This window comes from Strigops habroptila, chromosome Z (genome assembly GCF_004027225.2).
Source record: "Strigops habroptila isolate Jane chromosome Z, bStrHab1.2.pri, whole genome shotgun sequence".
Lineage (NCBI taxonomy): Eukaryota > Metazoa > Chordata > Aves > Psittaciformes > Psittacidae > Strigops > Strigops habroptila.
In genome coordinates, this window is record NC_044302.2 from 72127700 (window position 1) to 72142847 (window position 15148).

At 37.5% G+C, this 15148-nt stretch overlaps 1 protein-coding gene across 2 annotated transcripts in view; it reads left to right on the forward strand.

The window, feature by feature from the left end:
- Positions 1-15148, forward strand: part of GLDC (glycine decarboxylase) — a 41081-nt gene that overhangs the window by 6769 nt on the left and 19164 nt on the right. For both annotated transcript variants that reach the window (XM_030511597.1, XM_030511598.1), the window contains 10 exons: positions 429-564; positions 6095-6259; positions 9005-9082; positions 9782-9929; positions 10198-10394; positions 10959-11055; positions 12082-12187; positions 13273-13412; positions 14147-14227; positions 14783-14880. In XM_030511597.1, coding sequence (XP_030367457.1) covers positions 429-564; positions 6095-6259; positions 9005-9082; positions 9782-9929; positions 10198-10394; positions 10959-11055; positions 12082-12187; positions 13273-13412; positions 14147-14227; positions 14783-14880 — 1246 coding nt within the window. The remainder of the gene's footprint in view (positions 1-428; positions 565-6094; positions 6260-9004; positions 9083-9781; positions 9930-10197; positions 10395-10958; positions 11056-12081; positions 12188-13272; positions 13413-14146; positions 14228-14782; positions 14881-15148) is intronic.

A 15148-nucleotide genomic window follows, 5' to 3' on the forward strand; every position in this document is an offset into this window, starting at 1 on the left:
ATTAGAAACACTAAATCATAGTTGTGGATTGCTGTGGCTTCATCCAGTGATGATTCTACAAGGTTTAGCTAATGAAAGAATGCCTTCTGAGATGTATTTTAATGCATGTGCAGAAGACCCAAACTGTACCTTGCATTAGCACAAAAAGGGCTCCATAAGCTGTCTGCCTACCACTGTTTCCCTCACTATTTCCGCACTGGCTGAAAGCCTGTTATTACTCAGCTGTTGCATTTTCCAGAATTTTGGAAGAATTTAACTTTCCAGAATATTTTACCAGCTTGTTATTTTATCTTTATTTTTCTTGGTTTGCGTTTTGTTCTGCTACTGTTTATACTTGCCTCACCAATGTTACATTTTTTTTTTTACACAGGGGTGCATGGCATTTAGTTAAATACTGTAGTTTTCTGACAAAATTTCTTTTCAATTAGGTGAAAATGAAGTCCTTGAAACTCTACACAATATTGCAAGCAAAAACAAGATATGGAGGTCCTATATAGGCATGGGTTATTACAACTGCTCAGTGCCTCAGCCCATTGCACGGAATTTGTTGGAGAATGCAGGATGGTAATGTACCACATTTTCTTTTTAATTGTATTTGTATAAATATATATTTGAAGTTTGTCCTGTGAATGACCATAGAAAAAAATACCCCAAACCTATTTTTTTTACTAAGGCTTTCATGTATTTGATACTGATGTGTGTGGTACTGTGTAGGAACTGTGTTGTTCGTGTTCAAGCTAAAGAGGAAAAAGAATACTTTTGACTTCAAAAGGTATTTTTTCTGTAAAATATTTAATTCATTTTTGCGACTTCTATTCACAGATCCTGTTTATTATGAACTAGAAAAAGAGTATTTGTTTGCTTTAAGGAAGTATACAGATTTAGCTCCTAAACCAGAGTAATTTTATCCTAACCACTGCCAAAATTTAAACTGGCTTGCGTCTCTGTTGGTCTATGTAATTTTGGGTGGAAATAGTTAAATACTATGCAGTACTTTGATTACGGTTTTCTTAGGAAGAAGTAAGCAGCCTTGAAAATTTTAAAGGCTTTTCTCTTGGTGTATCTTTCTTGATTTTTCCTTTTTTTTTTTATTTTATTTTATTTTATTTTATTTTATTTTATTTATTTATTTTTTTAAACCACACACCATTAGTAGTTCAAATATCTATCTATAAAGAATATTCTTGTCTGAACAAATAATTTGCTGGTGCTTGAAAATAGGTATACAGCAATACTTGATCATTCATTTATGAAAAGGCTGAGAATGTTGTTTTCATCACCCACCTGACATTTCAGGTTTTTGGGACAAGGTAAAGAATGGCACTTCTGACAGAAATGAATTTGAATCTTATTGGTTTGGTAGTGGGTTTTTTTGGGTTTGGTTTTTTTTGGTTTGGTTTTTTTGTTTGGGTTTTTTTTTTTTTTTGGTTGTGGTTGATTTTGTTTGGTTTGGTTTTACTGCTTAAACATAAAAAGGAAAATATTTTAATTCATTAATTCATAACTTACACATTGATTCATAATTTATGAACAGCATTAATCTAAGTAATAATGGGGTTTTGTCTCTTGATGGACTTCTCCAGACAAAGTCACTAAGGTTTGGTTATAAATACTCATTTAGCATTGACATTTCCCTAAAGAACTATAACTCAGAAATGATACAACAGAAAAACTAAATTTAATGTGGAGTCTTGCTTTCCAACAGACTGAGGGCCTCTCGATACCCTGCATTGTCTCATTTGTTTTAGAAGTTCCCTTATCTCTAGTCTGTAACATCCTTTTTTATGTACTGTATTAAAATAATAACTGTCACCTGTATTATTGAGTTATTTTTAAGAAAAACAGTATTTATATATATATGCATAAAAAACCACCAACCGTGTATTTTTAAATCCTAAAAAATTACATAGTGTTAATGAAACAAGTAGAAGAGTCTGTCCATAAATCTGTTCTTGTAGTGTCCAATAAAGTCAAACTAGATGGCGAAAAGCTAAACTTTTAGATGGCTGAAGTGAAGGCTAAACTGTCTGTTGGGAAGAGGGTGTAGGTCTGTGTGCACGTGAACAAGAGCAATTTTACAGACTTTACGGAAGCTGTTTATTTAGGAAATCCAACTGCCCTTACCTATACTGAGTGTGTGCCACTTTTTGTGCTAGCATATTTCACATTGCAGCTCCAAGGGAGCTCCAAGGGCTTATTATTTCTGATCTGTCCCTTGCAAGTGGCTCATAGTTCCTCATTGCATGGCATTCCTTAGAGCAAGGCTGCTATTGGTGTACAATGTAACTTTATAAAAGTTTGTTTGTGAAAGTCTGTGAACATGAAAGTGAAGGACTTCATAGTATTAGGGCACTTGGACTTATTAGGAGGAGTTAAGCAGCCAAGGGGTAGATTTCAGAAGGAAACTGTTTAGAACAAAATGTATTTTCAGCTGAAAAAGAGACTACTAACCCACAGTGCTTTCTTCAGAACATTATCACAAAAATCTTCCCAAATCTCAGATTCTGCGAAAAAAATTCTCAACACTGATGGTGTTTCAAAACTGTTAAAATATTTGGACAATTATCTGTAATATCTTTATTCATAGTAAAAGCTGAATAGCTTAATTACTATGTGATAAAACTGTGACCAAAATATGCATTAAGTGCCTGGGAAGCCAGCATTCAGAAATTTCGTGTACTAGTAGCTATAGAAAAGAATAGGCATACTTTTCTTTTAAGTCTGAATCTCATTTTAATTACTTCTGTATTCATGAAAGATGCTATTTCAAAACACTTGGTAGAATTTTTCAGATAACTTTATTCTATGAACACCTTGATTGAAAGTTAGGGAACAAGCAGAAATTTCTGTTGTGGACTTGAAATGCTGCAGTTAAAATTCCAAGGATTTGACTTATTTACAAAAGGTAGAGAATAAGTATCCCTTACTATTGATACTTGATTTCTTTTTGGTCTTGGTCACTGGCTGCTAACACTTTCTTGTTCCTAGCAATGTGTGACTAACAATTCCATGCTAACATGGGGTGGAAGTCTTACAAGTATTTTTCATACACTACTTAGTTGATACTAGAAAAAATACCAGCCGGTTTTTTCCAAAAAAACAAATAAACAGCACGCCAATATGTACCTTGTTTTATTATTAGAACATATCAACTCTAAAATGCAGCTGAAGGATTTATTTTGGGGCATACCACCAATTATGTGACTTTCAGCAAAGAGTCCTCAAGTGTGTGAATACCTGTCATCTGTCTGCTGGTATGGATGTGTGGTCTTTATTCTGCTGTGCCCCATATTAACGTATTCATTAAATATTTTCACATCCTATGTGCCGAGCTCTTTCCCTACTAGCACACCAAATTAATTCTGTGCCCTGACATGAACATAAATGAAAATGTGAAGATGTGTGGTTTCAAAAATCAGGTTACATAAAGTCTTCTTAGTAACATGTATGTCAAAACAGTGTAGTATTTATTTTGGGAGCTTAAATGGATAAAAATACCGATTAGGCCTTAAAAAACAAGGCGGCCTTTGAAGTCACAGTAATACCGTACAACGGAGCATGATGTGGAGGTCTCCAAAGTACAGCTCACTTGATTCCTTTGCCCCAGACATTAAATATGGAAGAATAAAGTACTTGTTCCAAGGACACCTGCAATATTTACACTGGTATTGTAACTTGTTAAACTTAGTAGCAACCAGCACTTACGCACTGCATTCTGAAAATTATGCACATCGTGCAAAAAGCTGATATAAACATTACGCAGCTGGTTTCTACATGGATACAGAGTGGATACAGAAAGCTGTGCTAGCAACTATAAAGCATGCCAAATTGGCAGTAAATGCAGTGTTTATGCTTTGAATTGAAACTGGCATGTCTCCATGCCCTATCATAAGACTATCCAGCTTTCTCAAACCCATGGGTAAGCTACTGTTTCAGGAACACCCTTATAACTGCTCTTCAAAGATGCCTAAAGTGCCAAGTGATGCATCTGGAACTCTACATGCAGTATGTCACTGTATGGGGAATTTTACCGGCTAGATGGAGCTGCTTGCAGTTGGATGGCCCTAGTTACACAGCTTTACTCTAGTATCTTTCTACACTGCACTATTTATATATGCGCATATTTAAATTAAATACACCTTTTTTTCTTATGTTTTGTTTCCATTGTAACCTTAACAGTCAGTTTTCTGGTGTTGTCAGATGTATGAGTTTTTTCTGTGGCTCATATATGCTCATTTTAAGTTCTGCTAGCAGTCTGTCCTTACTTTAAGTTAATTTCATCTTATTAATTGTCAGGTCTCAAGAAGAACACTGCATAACTGGAAATTCAAATCAATTCTAGCTCTGCCATTGCAGGAGATAAGTCTTGCAGATGCCTAAAACTGCAAAACATAATTTACAAGATAAAAGTATTGAGTTGATATGAAGACATTAACTTTCCAGAGTTTCAAAGTATAGCAAAAATCACTGAGGAAGATATATTATGAACTGAAGTTTTGCTAAAACTTCAGTTTTACTTCTGAAAAAAACCCCAAACCTTCATATTAAGAAATAAATTAGGCTTAATCATAGATATTATTGACTGTATACCTACAAATACTAATCAAGAACTAGTTCGTTGAATATTGCTTGATAATGCAGTTTTCTGAATCTCTGCATGTGTCCTGGTTTTGGCTGGGGTAGAGATAATTTTCTTCCTAGAAAAAAAAAAGGTTACTGTTGAGATGAGCAATGTTGCATGCAGCCCAGGACATGATCCCGTTTGTGAAGTATGCAGTCAAGTATATGAGGCTAAGTAGTTTAGTGTTAGACTTGGCTAAGAAGTAGGAAAAACCTTCAATATTTGGGAAAATCATCAATATTTATCTAATTTGATACAAAGCTGTTGTTTTCTGTCACTGTAGAATAGTACACCTGAGAAATCTGAGTAGATGTATCATTCAAATAGACAGTAAATTCATTAGCATCATATATTACACTTTGAGTTCACTTCTTATGTTCTTCTTTCTAGCTCTTCCATTCTCCAAGACTTTTCTCCTACTTTCTCTTTTGCATTACTATTTTATTGCTGCTCTTATCTCGTTTTATACCACAGATTCTGCAACTTGTTCTTTAAGAATCCTTGTTGCTCACCTTCTATTGACTTCACATGTGTTGAGCTTCTGAATACTTCAGTCTCTCTCTAAAGACTATACCTTCACCCATAAGCATTTTTCAAAAGTCTAGAGCTTGCTACTGCCCTTTCAGGAAACAAACTGTTGTTTTCTTCCATTGCTAGAAAACAGAGGCCATGAGTGTTCCCACCTACAGTTTGTTTCTAGCTGCTGCTTTGAATCCAAGCTCATGTAAAGTGTCTCCTGAACCACCATTAAATCCACTACCCAAATTTCCAACAGGGAGAGGAGACTCTGATCTCTGTTCTTGCCTTGCATCCCTGGACCTCTGCTGCTTTGTTTCTGGACTGTCACAACTGAGTGTTTCCCCTAGATTGTTGCTTTTTCTAAGGAATCTCTTATACTACCTCTACTGTTTTGTTCTCCAAATGACAACAGGTAAAACTCACACCAGCCTCACCTTCACTCACACGTGAGGAAACTCTCATTTCACAAGAAGTTGCATGTTTCTGAGCTAGATCCCATGAAATGGCAAGTGCCTTTCCTCCTGTAAGAGTGGAGAAGTCTTGGCAAGTAGAAGGCTTCAGAAGCAGTATTGAAAAATAATGGCAATATCTAGATATGATTGAACTAAGCATTCTCATGTGACTTGACTCCATTCTCCCACACTCAGCACCCATTTGCCATCTCCCTTCCCCAAGATGCACTCATGCCTTTGTTTGAAAAGCAATTTCTCTTTTCGAAATGGAGAAATAGACTTCTCCTGTAAAAAGCCAAGTCAATGCCAGAAAAAAATTTCTCAGGCTTCCAGGACAGTAAAAAATTGCACCCATCTAAAAATAACCATTTTATAACACACTTCCATGTTACTGAATTATGCTTTATAATTTATCGTTCTTATGACACAGTTCAGTTACATATCGGTATAATCCTGTTGCACATTATTGTCCTAGACCAAACTCAGACTTCTTTTCTTACAGGGTTACCCAGTATACTCCTTACCAACCTGAAGTCTCCCAGGGCAGGCTGGAGAGTCTGCTGAATTACCAGACTATGGTATGCGATATCACAGGAATGGATGTGGCTAATGCATCTTTGCTGGATGAGGGGACAGCTGCTGCAGAAGCCATGCAATTATGTCACAGGTACTACGTTTAAATGTATAGTTCTCTGTAGGCATGGATAGGTGAGTGTGTTGAAGTTGATTGTGGCCTTTTCAGTGTCAGCAGATCACTGAACAGCCATAATCCATGTTGTTAAGCCCAAAGAAGTTCCCAGTGTTGATGTGAATGCTTAACTCTGACACCTAAGGCCTGAAGAAACCTAGGGAGCTAGAGATCAGGGGTAAGTCTAGAGCAAGGAAGGCTTACCCTTGGTAGAGGAAGGTCAGGTTAGAGAATATTTAAGCAAACCAGACATACATAAGGCCGTGGGAGCTGACATGATGTACCTATGGGTGCTGATGGAGCCGCCTGATGTCATTGCAAGGCCACTATTCTCTCTGAACAGTCATGGAGACTGGGAGGCGTACCTCAGTGCTGGAGGAAAGCAAATATCAATTCTGTCTTCAGGAAAGGCAGGAATAAGGGTTCAGGGAACTACCTGCCAGCCAGCCAGCCTCACCTCAATCCCTCCAAATTCATGGAACAACTGCTAGTCCTGGAAAACCTTTCCAGGTATGAGAAGGACAAGAAGGTGATCAGGAGCCACCAGCATGGATTCACACAGGGAAAGTTATGCTGTGCTTGACCATCCTAATAACTTTATACAATTAAACAGATGGCTTGGTAGATGGTGGGGGAGCAGTGGGTATCATCTACCATGATGGTGTCCCTTAGATCCTTACAGAGCAGCTGAAGAAGTATGGGCTGGAGGAAGTGACAGTGAGGAGGATTGGAAACTGTCTGAGTGGCTGGGCCTAGAGAGTGGTGATCAGTGACATGAGGTTTAGTTGGAGGCCAGTTATTAATGGAGTACCTCAGAGGCAACACTGTGTCAAATTAATGATCTGAATAATGGGGGAGAGAGTATCCTCAGCAAGCTTGCTCATGGTGCGAGGGAATTATGCTGACTTTCAGAGGGGCCTTCACAGGCTGGAAAAATGGGCTGACAGGAATCTCCTGAAGCTCAATAAGGGGAAGTGCAAAGCATCACATCTGGGGAGGAACAACCCCAGGTACACAGGGTACATGCTGAGGGCTGGCAGGCTGCGAAGCAGCTTTGCAGAAAAGGTTTTTGGGGGTCCTAAGGAACACCAATTTGAACACGAGCCAGCAATGTGCTGTGGTGGAAAAGGTGATGAATGATATCCTGGGCTGCATTAGGAGTGTTGCTAACATGTCAATAGGGGTGATCCTTGCCCTCTCCTCAGCACTACGGAGGCTACACCTGGAGTGCTGTGTCCTGTGCTGGGCTATCCAGTACAAGAGAGACATGGACCTACTGGAGAGAGTGTAGTTGTCCTGCCCATGGGACCAGTCCAGCTCTTAACACCCAGACACATACCTGCTCCAGCTGCCACCATCACAGATACATGGGCTCCTGTGGCGGAGGTGCTGCTCCAGTTGCTGGCACCAAGAGCTACTCACTCCAGTTACCCAGGTGCTGCACCTTTGGCACGTGGGTCCTCTGTGGTCTGACTCCAGTTGCTGGCACCCAGACAGCATATACACCCACCTCCACTCCCAGAATACAGAGTCCCCTCACCCCTGGCAAGCATTAGAGAGGAATTTAACGAGAGGACAGACTGCACTAGTTGCTGCAAGTGCAGCAACTATTTATATATGACTGTCCCTGTTCACCCCTTTAGCCCTCTGTTTTCCTACACTTGTTCCTCCCAGAATCACTTAGCTGTATCCCTTTTCCCCTGAACATTTCATAATAAACCCTTGTAATCCCAAAATGCTTTTCCTCTGCATCCTATAATGTCTTTCCCCCAGGGACACGCTTAGAAAGTGTGTCTGTTTGGGTTAATTAATTAGAGTTCGAACCTGCCTTGGGGTCTCTGTTCTCTACCATGCTTGTGGAGATGGGTCTCTGATGGGTTGATCTCTCCTGTGACAGGAATTCGAGCTGCAGGGTCAGGGTGTTATTTGGGTCCCCAGCTGCCGTTGCCTCTCTGTGCGGGTGCAGAGGAGCATAACCTAATGGTTTGTGGCATGAATCTTCTGTGTCCATGAACACTGGAGATGTGAATTGGTTTTTTCCAATTGGTGAATTGGTTAAAAGGATCTTTAAAAACTGATGAGGAATGTCAGTCTTTGCTAAAAGTGAAGCTCTTACTGTTACCTCCAAATTTACTTTCAGGAATCTGTGTTGTAGAGGCATGTGAAGGAGATCTGAAAATCAACTGAAACCTGAGAGATGATTGAAGGTCACTTTAGGATTGTATATCAGGAAAGAGATTACTCAGTAGAGACTATATTGCAACTATTTAGTTGTTCAAAGCATCAGTCTGACATAAAATCATCTTTACCAGAGAAAACTAGGCAATTGTCTTAGTCTCCATCTTAATACTTTGGTGGCTCATGTTTCGTTATCCAGGGCAACACTGAAAATCTGTATTAAAGACCACAGTTGTATTCCTTTAAAACAGTATGTGTGTGTGGAGGCATTCCTGTAGCTTCATAAGCTGGCTTCTTGTTCTGTTTCATAGTCTATTTTTAATTTTTGTCACATAAGAATCTCATTTCACTGTCTGAAATGAAATTTATTATTTTAAATGGACCAGAACCTTCATTCGGTCTTACATGTAATTTGATTATAATAACTAATACTAACAACTGTATCTTAACTTAGGAAAACTGACATTTAGAAAACAAATTGACCCTATTTCCATGCAAAACAATAAATTTTTGATATGTGACTCTTTTTTTTCCCCTTTTTAACAGGCACAACAAAAGAAGAAAGTTCTATGTGGATACCCGATGCCACCCTCAGACTATAGCAGTGGTCCAAACTAGAGCAAAGTAATGTTTTCTCCATTTTCCACTGTATGCTTTCACTTACATGGAATCATTTGTCATCTGTGCCTATTTACTACATACCTAATATTTTTAGAATATAGAATTACGTTTTCTTTGCAAAATAGAAGTGAAAATCTATCAACATTTGGTGTTTGTTCTACTTTTCCATTCAAATACAACTGCGAAGTAATTAAAGATATTTAAAAAGAGACTAAACATCTGATGAAAAGAAAATATTGAATTTTCCCCTTAAGTTGTTTGCACAAACATATGCATTTGGTTATTGAATTCAGTGTTGTCATTTTTTAGCTAGGAAATTAGTTACCCTAGATAGCAAAACTTCTCTTTTAATGAAAGCTTAATCCAATTTAAGTTTACAGTTTAAAGTAACCATCTTCTAAAAATATTACTTGATTTTCAAATTTAAACATACTAGAGCAGCAAAAAGTTGATAGCCAGTAGCTTATGCATCCTCTGCTCTGCTTTGCTCCATATTTCTGTTGATGTCAAAGGCAATTGTTCTTTAGTAGTATATACCATGACATGAAACTTTCTCAGTGTTTAGTGCTGCAAAGCAGGTTCAACTCTTTGTATGTTAAAGAAAAACATTGTATATAAGTCCATGAAAATGTCATGTTAAGTATCATTCCAAGGCAGGAAGTGGTTTGAAAGCGTTGTCTTCTGCATGTTTTTGCGTTCCAGTTACACGGGTGTTATTACTGAGCTCAAATTACCCCATGAAATGGATTTCAGTGGAAAGGATGTCAGTGGAGTATTATTTCAGTATCCAGACACTGAAGGGAAGGTGGAAGACTTCTCTGAACTTGTTGAAAGAGCTCATCATAGTGGGGTAAAGTAGCTTTTATTGGTCTCACAGATTTCAATCTGATGCATCAAACCATCATATTCACAGATATTATTATATTAGATACTCTCTAAAGTATTACTCTTCAGTTCCATACAGTTGATAACCATTACAACCATTACAACCATAGCACTTCAGCTATGTGCTGGTGATGTGGAACTGTTTGAAGCTATATCCTGCCCGAAATTAGCTCCCATGCAAACACCATTCCTTCAGAAAAGAGGCTGACTGCTCTGTGTACTTCTATTCCCAGACTCTCGCCTGCTGCGCTACTGATCTTCTAGCTCTCTGTATTCTGAAGCCTCCTGGAGAGTTTGGGGTAGATGTTGTCCTGGGTAACTCTCAGAGGTTTGGTGTGCCGCTGTGCTATGGGGGACCTCACGCGGCATTCTTTGCTGTCAAGGAAAATCTAGTGAGAATGATGCCGGGCAGAATGGTGGGTGTTACAAGGTAAGGGCTCCCTTCACCTTTAGTGTCTTCAGGGGAAATCGAAATGAAACACCTTGTGGAATATTGTGCGTATTTTAACGTGCTAGAAACCCTACAAAAGGACCTCTTTTGAAGCACGGATTGGCCAGGGCCCTTTCAGTTATCTTGTATAACCTTGCTGGACAGATTATTTTTGTGTACAAACTCAACATGCTTTTACTTGGTATCATTAGAAAAGATGCTGCCTTTTCAGTGTTTGTTCAAATTAAGTTTTGGATAACTATTCAGTTAAAACAGTTGCAATAATCTGTGGCATTTTAAGGCAAATACCAAGTTTTGGTGTAGTATGCTTAGAAAAGTTACTGTGTGCTCTATTGTACCAGACACATTTGCCAGCCATGATATAAATAGAAGTTTAGAAGCTTTAGTCTCACTCTCTGATATCAGAGTTGTCCTGACTTAGGCTTTATTCTCTCCAGCCACTGAGGATAGGTAACTAGTTTCAGGTTAGCATGTATAGAGTCCAATGTCTTAAATTACGGTAATTTTAAAGTAACAGAAGCAACATTTTCATTTGTGATCTAGAGATGCAAACGGAAAGGAAGTGTACCGACTTGCATTGCAAACACGAGAGCAGCATATCAGGAGGGATAAAGCTACCAGCAACATCTGCACAGCACAGGTAACTTGTCAGGCTCTATTTTCAGTGGTAGAAAGGATCGAGTTAAACCTTAAGATTATAGTCCTAACACTACAGTAATTTGTGTTAGCTTTACTTTTGGGAGTTTTTCTTGGAAAAATTTAGAACATTGAAATATTCTGGTGTTTGTACATTTCTTTTGAGTCCTTTAGAAAAATGGAACTCTGCTTGAAAAATAGGATATTAACATCTGTTTCCTTTAATGAAGACTTTAGCCCTGAATTCGTGCAGTGTCTCACAGGTTGAATGCCACTGAGTAGTACTATGTTTGTTATGAATGAGATAGATTTCTTAGTAAAATGGAGGAGAATTATAATGATCTGAAATTGCCCACTTGAGCAAAAAATAAAAATGAAAATCTATTCTTAAATTCTAATCCTACTTGTTCAAATTGTCACAACTGATATTTTTGTCTATGTGATTTAATGCAAAAAATATAACATCACCAGAGAGCTATCGTCACAGGAAAATACCATAGTTAAGTAATTATTCAAAACAGTTATCTTCAGTATGCCTCTACAGACCTTCAGCCAGACAAGTTCATAATTTTTTCTATCAACGCTCTGCTCGTAAGTTTACTATTATGCGAGATTTTGAGGAGAGATTATTAATATTAAAATGAGCTCAATTATTTAGTATTCACGAGCTATTCCATAAACATTGCATACTAATCCTAAACCATGAGTTTTCCTATAAGACTGGCTTTACTAGAGAGACTTCAAACATCTTTGTTGCAGTATTTGAGTTTAAGTTCATGTTAATTGCTGACATAGTTGCATGTCAAAGGTCATTGAACTGTCTGTTCACAATTTCATAGAAGTATTTTGTCTTTCCCACCTTTTGCTTTGTAGGCCACACATAATCAAGTATAACATCAACTAAGAATATGTGGTTGTCCCTGGGTGCTAAAGAAAATTTCCACTAAACTAACATGAAGTAGTCTTTGATGATAATGATAAAACAATAACAACAATAATAATAATGTTCTAAATTGTATTTGGATGGTAGGCTCTCCTGGCTAACATGGCAGCCATGTTCGGTGTATACCATGGGTCTGATGGCTTAAGGCATATTGCGAGACGGGTACACAATGCTACTCTAATCTTGGCTGAAGGTGAGTACCTAATGTTAGCAGAAACTGTTCTTATATCCTATACCTTCTTAAATAGTACTTCTTCTTACAAGTTTCTTTTTGCCAGCTAATGTGTGTTCTCTCAACACGAGAGAGAACTTTCTAAAACAAAATTCACAGCTAATGTTTTTGAGTACTTCATACTTCTGATGTACTGGGACATCATAATGATGTCGAAGAATTAGACATCTATGTGATATAAACTTGCAAGCATTATTTCCATTTCCTTGGGAAACTAACAGAAGTCTACACAATGAGTCTTTAGATGATAAGTTTCAGTGCTGTTTTCCAACTGCATACTCTGTACTTCACTTACTGGACCATCCTAGTTTGCACACAGAAATCTGCACAGAGTATTGGTAACATAGCAAAATTAAGCAATCAATGAATGAGATTAAAGAAATAGTAACGTTTCATTAAGTTGGGTGGAGTATCATACCTGATATGAACACTGAAATTCCAGAGTTTGATAGCTGACCAAAAGCACAGAACCTGTAGCAGAAGATGATGATTGCAGCTGGACTATGCGGTCTGATAGTTTTTTCACTGGCATGACTATCATTGCTGCCAGAAGGAACTATATAGAACTGAAATACTGGGAGTTGAGGAATGATTGCCCCAATTATCCATGCTTTATTTGCCAGCTTAGCTGGAAGACCTTTTGCTGCTGTGAAAAACACTAGGACTCTAAACTTTATTATGGCAAGCTCCATGATGGTTAATATCCATTTATATAATAATTTTTCTTCTTTCCAGACTTGTGATTTTGTCCTTATTTTATTCATATACCAATTCTGCTACTGTGTATATTATAAATGTGATGTATCAGGAGGATCTTCACTGGGTTCAATCTGCATTATTAATTAGGCCTGAATCTGATTTAGATGCATTGCACACACAGAGATATTCCACTAAAAATCTGGTGATTTTGCTGCTCTGTACACAAGGAGAATATTTTGCTTTATTAAGTGAAAGCATTTACTTATGAGATTGATAGTGTTTATATGCAAGTACTGTGTAAGCAATACAGTATGCAGCTAATAGAATGAACTTACTGTTTCTTATAGGTCTCAGGCGAGCTGGTCATAAACTACATCATGATCTGTTCTTTGATACCTTGATGATCACGTGTGGATGCCCAGTCAAAGAGGTTTTGGACAGGGCAGCTCTTAGAAAGATAAATTTTCGGATTTATAGTGATGGCAGAGTAAGCAACTCCCTAAATCTTTCTGAAATTTTGTAGCTTTACTTTTTCTGCAGTAAGTCTCCATTGATTACATGTGCTAAACAGAACAAAAATATTTAAGACTTCTTGTAATTTGCTCTGACATATCAGTCAGTTATAAAGGTAATTAATTTAGAGAATGAAAATGTTAGGTGATGTACTGAATTTCCAGAAATAATCATTGTATTCTTATTTTATTTTATGCCTATTTAAAAGATTATCTAATTGTTTTATGTTAAATATGCCACTAAGGGCTAGAGTGGAGGGACTCTGGAACTTAACAATGAAATGCAAGATGACCTCCAGAATTCAAGTCCTGTGGCAGAGTTTAAAGACAGATTGAAATGTAAACCACGTTTTGGTAGGTACTCAGGACTTTTGACAAGGTCTAACATGTTCTGAAAAATGCTGGGAAACACTTAGAAACATTGGAAGTGAGGTCACAAGTCTTGAAGCTTATGAGACATCTGGTTTGGATGGTTTAGCAGGGGAAAGGTAGGAATAGGAAAATCTTATGTAAATAAAATAAGTTTATATATCTATTACATAAAACTAAGTGACATTTACATATTGTTGGGTAGGTTGACTTTTTTTTTTTTTCTTTCTTTTTTTTTTTTTCCCCCTGTGTTTCTGGAATATTTTTTCTCGACCAGAACAAATATACTCTGTGTCTGGAATTAAAAGCTCTCAGTAGTCATTGTTGCTTTTATCCATAGCTTGGAGTATCACTTGATGAAACTGTAAATGAGAAAGACCTGGATGACATATTATGGATTTTTGGTTGCGAATCTTCAGCTGTAAGTAGATAACAGGTCACACAGATGTAATTATCTGAATGTTTCAGAAGCTTAGTGAAAAAGCAAAACTGCTCTTGGCACAGTGGGTGTCTATATGATGGCCATTCGTTTAATACAGAGAATTTCAGACCTCTAAAGAAGGAGACAGTATGAAATAATGATTTATGTAACTGAGTAATGCCATTTTCTTATTGTGATTCAGTCCTTAAGGTCAGCTTGGACACCTTGCATTTAAGCTGTTACTTTTTTTGTGAGGGTTAGGACATGATGGTCAATTATTTCTCTCCCACTGGAATGTTTATTGCATGCCATTAGTAATTAGCAGCAATACTACCAAGCTGAGGACTACTAAGACATCTGTACCCAGTTTTCATATAATGCTGTTATTACGCTAGCTATGTACAGGTATGCGTACTAATAAAGTGAGGGTTTTTAATCTAAGGAGCTAAGTAAATCTGGGGGTACAATGGTAGTAAAAGTTGGTTCTGATGTAAATTGGCTGTGAAAAAAAGACTTCCATGAAAGTATTTGACTCCGTGTTTCTTTGTGTCAAAGGAACTGATTGCTGAGGGTATGGGTGAGGAAACCAAAGGCATCCTTAGCACCCCATTTAAGAGAACTTCCAAATTCTTGACACATCAGGTTTTCAACAGGTTTGTGAAATTGCTGCATATCTGATATTTTAATGGAATCTGAAAGTATCTCTTTTCAAAAGTGAGTCAGACTTTTCAAATGGAGTCAGATGAGGAGAGTTTTGTGGCTCCATTCATACAGTCACTCATTACTCTGAAATAATCTATTTAGTAGCAATTTGTTTTAAATGAGCAAAGCAGTACTCATGGTCACATGGGGGATGTATTTTTCCATTGATTTGCTGCATTGTACAAGCTATTATTTTAGGACATAGTATCAACAGGCTTT